Source organism: Thamnophis sirtalis, unplaced genomic scaffold (genome assembly GCF_051295495.1).
Source record: "Thamnophis sirtalis isolate CommonGarterSnake01/CBP01778 unplaced genomic scaffold, rThaSir2_p1.2 scaffold_4, whole genome shotgun sequence".
Lineage (NCBI taxonomy): Eukaryota > Metazoa > Chordata > Lepidosauria > Squamata > Natricidae > Thamnophis > Thamnophis sirtalis.
In genome coordinates, this window is record NW_028261384.1 from 136,032,771 (window position 1) to 136,041,668 (window position 8,898).

Genomic DNA, 8,898 nt, shown 5'->3' on the forward strand with positions numbered 1-8,898 from the left:
GACTGCTTCGGTGACTCCATCCAGCCACCTCATTCTCTGTCATCCCTTTCTTCTTTTGCCCTCCATCTTCCCTAGCATTAAGCTCTTCTCCAGTGAGTCCTTCCTTCTCATTAAGTGGCCAAAATACTTGAGTTTCATCTTCAGGATCTGGCCTTTTAAAGAGCAGTCGGAGTTGATCTCCACTAGGACTGACTGGTTTGATTGCCTTACAGTACAAATGTAATATCAAATGTAAGCCATTAATAATGGCTTATGTAATATCTAATATATTATAAATCTAATATCTAATATAAGCCATAAGATAGCATAAATGTAATATCTCATATAAGCCATTCTGTCTTTCAAATGTTTCTAGTTCTGGAAGGAGAACTATTTTTTTTAATGTTAGCAGTAGAATATTAGAAACTTTGGTGCAAGAAAACTTTTAAGTGAGTTTAAGGTTATTCTTGTAAAAGGTTCTGCATTGTTACTCCTCACAAAACATACATACAATAAATGACTGATATATGCTACATATGTTCATATTCTATTTTGTGAAAAATTGTTGGTAGATAAAAAGAAAACACTTCCAACAGTTTCAATAACTAGGCATATATTTTATTGCAAATCTACATTATATGATTTTCATTGGCCTTTGCTCATATAAAAAAAGAGTTGAACCAGTAGCCAATTATTATCCCAGCAAAACAAAATAATTAACTCCTACAGGAATCACCATATTTTCTTAGCTAGGCTAAAACACCAAAGGCTGCCCAGAAGGGAAAGATATTCAGCAACAATCAAGGTATCAGCTTGGATATAAAGAAACATTTGAACAACAGCAAGTTTGGCTCAAGGGTAATAACAGCTCTGTTGGACTCATTGCTTCAGATTTCCACCCTCTGTTCTCTTCTGCCAGAGTATTTGTTAAAATACGGGTGGAATTCATGATACAACTTTGTGCTCAGACAGATAATAGATTTTTCTCATTAGGTGCATTCTCAGATATAACCCTTGGATCAATCTTTAGATGAAGTACCGGACTCTAGGTACTTTCTGATCAGGAGGATGGAAGGGAAAACATTTTCACAATAACAAAAGCATGAAGATGTTTCTTGTGATGTTTTTGGTGCACAAAGTAGTCACTCTGAAATGCCCTGAGAGTGATGCTTTCCTTATTCCGCATGAGTGGTACCAGCCTGGAGACATCATCATTGGTGGGATGGCATCTCATTTCGCTTACCACATTTATGAAGCTTTATTTAATGAAAATCCTTCTAAGAAACCTTACGAAATACCAGTGTAAGAATTTTTTTCTCTCTATCTAATCGTACCCAGATTCTCAAAAATCCTTTATAGGGTTAAAAGATATTTACACTTTTTAATAGGGTTTTTAATATTATCTATGCCTTCACTTTCTTCCAATTGTATCTTTCTTTCAATTGTATATGAAAGAAGAAATAACCTTCTTTACATGATCTTAAAGTATTTCACATGAAATGTATAAAAGTTCAGATCAAGAAGTCTCTATATGAAGATTTACTGGGATAAGGATACTTTTTAGAAAGATTTTGCATTTTCTGAATTCATGAATCTGTTCATAAATGTTTATTTTTTTGAAAATGTCATAGAAAATATAGTACTTTGAAAAAAGTGACAACTTGCATTCGTTGCAGAATGTATTTCTTACCAGCTTATTGGAATTAAATTTAATGAAAATCCTTCTAAGAAACCTTATGACATACCAGTGTAAGAATTTTTTTCTCTCTATCTAATCTTACCCAGATTTTCAAAAATCTTTTATATGACTAAAAAGTTATTTGCCCATAAATGCAGGATTTTTAATATCATCTATGCCTTCTCTTTCCTTCAATTGTATCTGGTTAAGAAAGGAGAAATAACCTTCTTTACATTATCTTAAAGTATTTCACATGAAATGTATAAAAGTTCAGATCAAGAAGTCTCTATATGAAGATTTACTGGGATAAGGATACTTTTTAGAAAGATTTTGCATTTTCTCTCATCACAAGATATACATGGGTTAAATAAGTGATACCTCCTGAATCTGTTCATAAATGTTTTTTTGAAAATGTCATAGAAAATATAGTATTTAGAAAAAAGTGAACACTTGCATTATTGCCAAACATATTTCTTGGAAGTCAGAGAAATTCTCTGTCAAATAAATTTGAGCTCTGTAGAAATTACCAATATAAGAGAATATTTTAGTTCAGGGTGGAAACAAGGGGTCTTTCTCACATTGATTGCTTTTGTGAAGACATTTCATTAGTCAAAATACATAACATCATCAGTGCTGGGTTGTGATGATGTTACCTACATTACTTTGGGTAATAATGTCTACAAGAAAACAACCAAGCTCAGAGAACAACAAAGCCCCTCTGTAGAAATTTTAGAAAAACTTTTCTCTTTCTATTACTGTCAGAGAAAGAACGTTTGTTATTGAAACAAAAATGTTGTCACCTTATGAGAATTGTCAATTTTCCCTTTCAACTGGGGGGTATTTAATTTTTTGCAGCATATTCACCAAATTTCATCAGCATCTCCTCGCCTTGGCCTTTGCTGTGAAGGAGATCAATGAAGACTCAAAGATCTTACCAAACATTACTCTTGGGTTCCACATCTATGACAGTTACTACAATGCAAGGATGACCTATCGCACCACTCTGGACCTGCTATTTAAATCCCAGGAATTTGTCCCTAACTACAAGTGTGACAGCCAGAAAAATCTCATGGCTATCATTGGGGGACTGGATTTTGTCACATCATCTCATATTGCTAAAATTACAGAATTTTTCAAAATTCCTCAGGTAAGTTGTGAAAGGGCTAAAGGAGAACAATTCTATATTCTGTTCTTGATGTTGTTCTGGATTAATTAAGGACCATCAAAGATTAAGGTTATGTTTCTGTTAAGATGTTCTGCTTGGCTTAAGGTCTATTAGTTGGCATACTTTTAAAACTACAATGCCGAATACAAGAATTGAGTGTCCATAGACAGTCCACACCTGAGGAAAAATTGAGAACAGTATTCTTTATTTCTATCAAAAGAATTGATCAATTCTATTTTTTTGAAATAACTCCAATAAATTCCTTTCGTATTTATACTTGGAAGAGTTTTAGGGAAACAATTCCTTCCTCGCATATATTTTATAAGAAAAATAGATCAGAACAAATGGATTTGATCTTACAACTCAAGAGAATACTACTCTACTTTCTTGCAGCTGACATACGGCTCATTACCCCAAGAGCAATTTCAGACCAGTAAGCTCTCTTCATTTTATTTCATGGTCCCCAAAGAAGATCATCAGTACAAAGGGATTGTCCAACTGCTTCATCATTTCAGGTGGACATGGATTGGGATATTTGCTGTTGATAACAATGATGGAGAAAATTTCTTACAGAAAATGCTGCCCTTACTTTCAGAGAACAGAATATGCTCAGCATTCATAGAAAGGCTTGAACAGCTAATCCACTTGGAAGACACCGTAGAAGTGATTAAAAAAATCTTAATTATATCAGTGAGTTGGATAAACAGCCAAGCCAATGCATTTCTCGTCTATGGAGAATCATTGACAATTATGTGGCTAAGATTTGCCATATTTATGGTAGATCCGGAAAGCAAGGAAATTGCATTTTTTAGAAGGGTGTGGATCATGACTGCCCAGATTGATTTCATATTATCAGGATTTCAAATCACATTGGATCTCACCGTGTTCCATGGGGCTATTTCCTTCACCATTCATTCAACAGCTGTTGCAAATTTCAGGGAATTTCTTCAGACCATGAATCCTCTTTCAGACTACAGAGATCAGTTTCTGCAGGAAGTTTGGGAACAAGCATTTGATTGTTCATTTCCAAAACCAGAGTTACAAGAAATAGAAGGAATTTTCTACAAGGAAGGTAGAAAATGCACTGAGGAGATGAAGCTGCAGGATCTTCCTGGACCTGCCTTTGAAATGGAAATGACTGGCCATAGCTATAGCATCTATAATGCTGTTTACTCTGTGGCTCATGCTTTGCAGGCTCTGTACACTTTACGGTACAATAGGAAAAAAACAATGATGAGTAAAAATCCCGACCTTCCACATCTCCCAGCTTGGCAGGTATTCCCTTTGCTTTGGACATTTCTGTTATTTCAATCAGCAGTTTGACATAGAATTATGTTTTGGAGCCATTGTGGAAAGTCTTAATATTTTCTGAATGAGAAATCAAGCCTGAGAAACAACCTAGAAATAAGGAGGAATTTTGTGATGGTGACAACAATTAACCATTAATTGGTGGAACAGCTTGTCTTCAAAGGTTTTGAATGCTCCAACACTGGAGATGTTTATGAAGAGAAGGACAGCCACTTATCTGAAATAGCATAGGGTCTCCTACTTGAGTAAAGTGTTGGATTAGAAGACCTCCAAGTCTTCTGACTCTGAAATGCTGTTCTAATACGAGATAGTAAAATTATAATTTAGATTACTTTTCATTGCCTCCTCCAAAAATAATCAATTCTCCAAGAATTTTCTATGGGGCTCATGGACTTGTCATGGGTAACAAGCTGAGCTTTCTGTCTCTATCAGAGTTTTAGAGGAGTGAAATAAAAGTGGGTCTTCTTAGTTGTGAAATCCATAGATGAATCCATAGTTGTGAAATCCATAGATGAAACATGAAACACGTTTGCAATAAGCTCTATCTTGCATCTCACTATGGAGGAATGCTATAGTCTCAGAATCTAAAATTTGAGTAACGGACAATGAGGAAAGATTAGATATGATCTAGGTGGAATGAATTGTTTATATAGTCAATTTAAATCATTTGTGTCAAACTCGTGGCCCAGGGGCCGGGTGGATCACACCAGTGGTGGGATTCAGCCAGTTAGCACCTATTTGGGAGAACCGGTTCGTAAATTTCTAAGCTGTCTGGAGAACCGGTTGTTGGAAGAAATCTTTTGTTTTTTCCCACTTTACAGGGCTAATCCTGTAAGGAAGGCAGGAAGGAAACATTCTGGTGGTGTTTCTAGCCTAATCTTTATTGCCCTGCTTACAGAAACTGCCTCTCCTGTTAACCCTTATTACCCTTATAACAATTAAGGCGAAGTGCCCTTTGACTTGAGTGACATTGACTTGGCCATGCCCACATGATCACCGAGCCCCGCCTACCCAGCTGGTCATTAGGGCAGAGAACTGGTTGGTAAATTTTTCAATTTCAATTTCAATTTAATAAAATTTGTATGCCATCCACTCCCTTGGGACTATGGGCGGCTTACAGACAAGATAAAAAGCATTTAAAATTTTTAAGATAAAAAGTACAATTGTTAAAATTACACACCATCCATTCTGTCTAAGTGGGGCTGGACATTGATCAACAGCCCAGGCCTGCCGGAAGAGCCAGGTCTTAGTGGCTTTACGGAAGGCCAGGAGGGTGGTAAGGGTCCGAATCTCTACGGGTAGATCATTCCACAGGGCCGGCGCAGCTACAGAGAAGGCCCTCCCCCAGGGGGCCGCCAGCCGGCATTGTCCGGTCGATGGCACCCAGAGGAGGCCCAAACTGTGAGATCTTGTTGGTTGTTGGGAGGTATGTGGCAGGAGGCGGTCTCTCAGGTAGCAAGGTCCTAAACCATGTAGGGCTTTAAAAGTAATGACTAGCACCTTGAAGCGCGTCCAGAGACCAATAGGGAGCCAGTGTAGCTCGCGGAGGATGGATTATTTGAATTATTATTATTTGAATTATTTGAATCCCACCACTGGATCACACACTCTCCATGCTCAGCCCTGGTTTAGTGAAGGGGGAAAAAGTTGTGACATGTCACATGATGGCATGATGGTGTGAGTTTGACATCCCTGATCTAATATTACATTATCAGGCAATATTGATTGTCAATTTTTGAAATGTTCATAATAATTGTTATAAGAAAAGGGGAATGAGGGAATGAAACTTAAATATGATTTTCTCTTCTCTGTTATATTGTTTTTAAAACCCTCTCTTTCATTCCTTTTCAAGTAGCTTCATCCATTTCTTCAAGGCATTTCTTTTAACAATTCAGCTGGGGAAAGAGTGTTCCTGAGTGAGAAAGGGGAAGCAATAGGTGGATTTGACATCATCAACTTGATCACTTTTCCAAACAGATCCTTTCAGAAAGTTAGAGTTGGAAAGATGGATCTACAGGCTCTAAAAGGGAAGGAATTATGGATTGATGATGATGTGATTGCTTGGAGTCCAGCTTTTAACCAGGTATTAGTGATTCCACCTTAATCTATTATGATCCATGCCGTAACCCATTATGATCCCAAATTGAACATCGTCTCTTTCGTAGAAATATAATTTCTAGTCTTTTTAATAAACAATGGCATATTCTTTCAAATGTTGTGGATGATCAAAGATTCCTCAAATTGACAAATATGATATTGAAATGTAAAAACCAGGATTGCATATTTGGTGGGCAGTTTCACTTGAAATCACAAGAGTGGCCAGGTTTCCATGAGATCATTACCATATAATAATTATTTATTTGTCCTGCTTTTCAAACAGGAGCTTCTGTACTTCATTTTAATTTCTACATTATTTTCAGTTGTTGATGAAGTTGTTCAAGGCTGTATCTTTTTGCGAAGTCAATAATCATGTTACCACATTAAGGAGAAAATTCATAAACTGTTTTAGAAAACCCCTTTTTCAAACATTTTCATGTTTATCATCAATTCAGGTTCTTCCATTTTCCCGATGCAATGGCCCTTGTGTCCCAGGATCCTGGAAAAAAGGGATTGAAGGAAATCAGTTCTGCTGCTATGACTGTGTTCCATGCACAGAAGGGAAGATTTCAAATCAAAATGGTAGGAAGGAATTCTACTGATTTTCATTAGATTTAAGCACATTTTAACATACAACTTTAGGATGCATAAAATTAATAAAATGAATTTCAATAATTTAGAATGCCCAGATGATAAATTTCTTGTCTTTCCTCCCAGATATGGATGACTGTTTTAAATGTCCAGAAAATCATTATCCAAATAAAGGAAAGAATGGATGTATCCTGAAACTGCTGGCCTTTCTAACTTTTGAAGAAAATTTAGGAATTGGTTTATCCTCTGCAGCTATTGGTTTCTTTTTCTTGACCTTTTGGGTACTTGGAACCTTTATTAAGCACAAGGATACTCCCATTGTCAAAGCCAACAACCGGTCCCTCACCTACGCCCTGCTTGTCTCTCTTCTGCTCTGTTTTCTCTCCTCTTTGTTCTTCCTCAGCCAACCTGGCAAAGTGACCTGCCTGCTCCGACAATCAATGTTTGGCATTACTTTTTCAGTGGCCATTTCTAGTGTACTGGCCAAAACCATCACTGTGGTTGTGGCTTTCATGGCCACTAAACCTGGATCTCAGATGAGGAGATGGGTGGGGAAAAGATTGGCTCTATCTACAGTCCTTTCCTGCTCCCTCTTTCAAGTATGGATTTGTATCCTTTGGTTATCAACATCTCCCCCATTCCCTGAGTTGGACATGCACTCAGAGCTCCAAGAAATGATTTTACAATGCAATGAGGGGTCAGCTTTCTTCTTCTACTGTGTCTTGGGCTACATGGGTATCTTGGCAATCGCCAGCTTTATTGTTGCTTTCCTTGCCCGTAAATTACCTAACAGCTTTAACGAAGCCAAGTTCATCACCTTCAGCATGTTAGCCTTTTGCAGTGTGTGGATCTCCTTCTTTCCAGCCTATCTGAGCACAAAAGGAAAAGCCATGGTAGCTGTGGAGGTCTTCTCCATCTTGTCCTCCAGTGCTGCATTACTGGGATGCATATTCCTCCCAAAATGCTACATCATTATTTTGCGGCCTGACCTCAACCACAGGGAGCAACTCATTAAGAGGAATTAGCACATGGTGCAATCTTTCTTGCTTATAGAACTTCTTGAAAAGAGGAATAGACAGAAAGCAGGCTGTGAGAAACATATATAAAGTTGTAGGAACATTTTTTTAATTTTTGTCGAAGAGGAATTTGTGTAAAAAATTGCTGAAAGAAAGTATAGAAGAACTGTTTGCTGCCTCAGGAAGTATTTATAAAACCTATAGGAACATAGATTTTTTTCTTTCAAGAATGATTTCTGTAGGCCACTGGTGGAATTCATTTTTTTTACTACTGGTTCTGTGGGCATACTTGGTTGGCATAGCTTGGTGGACATAGCTTGGTGGGCATGGCAGGTGAATGATACTGTAAAATCTCCATTCCCTCCCGACTTCAGGGGAAGAATCCTGGAAAATCCCCATTCCTTCCCAATCGGCTTGGACTTGGGAGGCAGTGAAGAGAAGGGGGTGGGACCAGTCAGAGGTGATATTTACCGGTACTCCAAACTACTCAAAATTTCTGCTACCGTTTCTCCAGAACTGGTCAGAACCCGCTGAATACCACCTTTGGTGCAGGATATTTAAGATTCATTCCTATTTAAGCTTTTTCCAAAATAAGTGCTCATGTTGCTGCATTTCCATCATTTTCCAAGATTGTTTAATCCTTTCAACACTCCTGTTGAACTTGACTTTGATCTAGTTTTCTTAGTTGCTTATTAGGATATTTCAGATATTGATTAAAATGATGTCCAGCAACATTTTCATGAGTTTTATATTTTCAATTTCTAAAGTACCATTATATAAATATGGTAAAAACTGACTACCATTTTATCAATATATATTAAATACAGTGTTATAAAGATATAAGTTTGGACTTGTTAGGGTGCACTGAGTTTTATACTCTGAGTTATTGAATCCTATATATATATATAACTGTATTTGTTTTTTTTTAAAGGCTTTCATACTGTGTCCCAACAATTCACTCTCTATCCATAAATCTCCTTTCACTGTAATCTAATACTTTCTGTTATTAATAATATGGAAAATATATTGAAATGAAATTTCCACAGGCAAAGTAAAACCACAAT

General features: G+C 37.0%; 1 protein-coding gene across 1 annotated transcript; it reads left to right on the forward strand.

The window, feature by feature from the left end:
• The first annotated feature begins 1,081 nt into the window (after positions 1-1,081).
• LOC148046814 (vomeronasal type-2 receptor 26-like) lies at positions 1,082-7,843 on the forward strand. Its single transcript, XM_087714981.1, has 6 exons — positions 1,082-1,281; positions 2,513-2,804; positions 3,216-4,033; positions 6,108-6,213; positions 6,683-6,809; positions 6,945-7,843. The coding sequence occupies exons 1-6, from the start codon at positions 1,082-1,084 to the stop codon at positions 7,841-7,843; spliced, it is 2,442 nt and encodes an 813-aa protein (XP_087571107.1).
• The last annotated feature ends 1,055 nt before the right edge of the window (positions 7,844-8,898 follow it).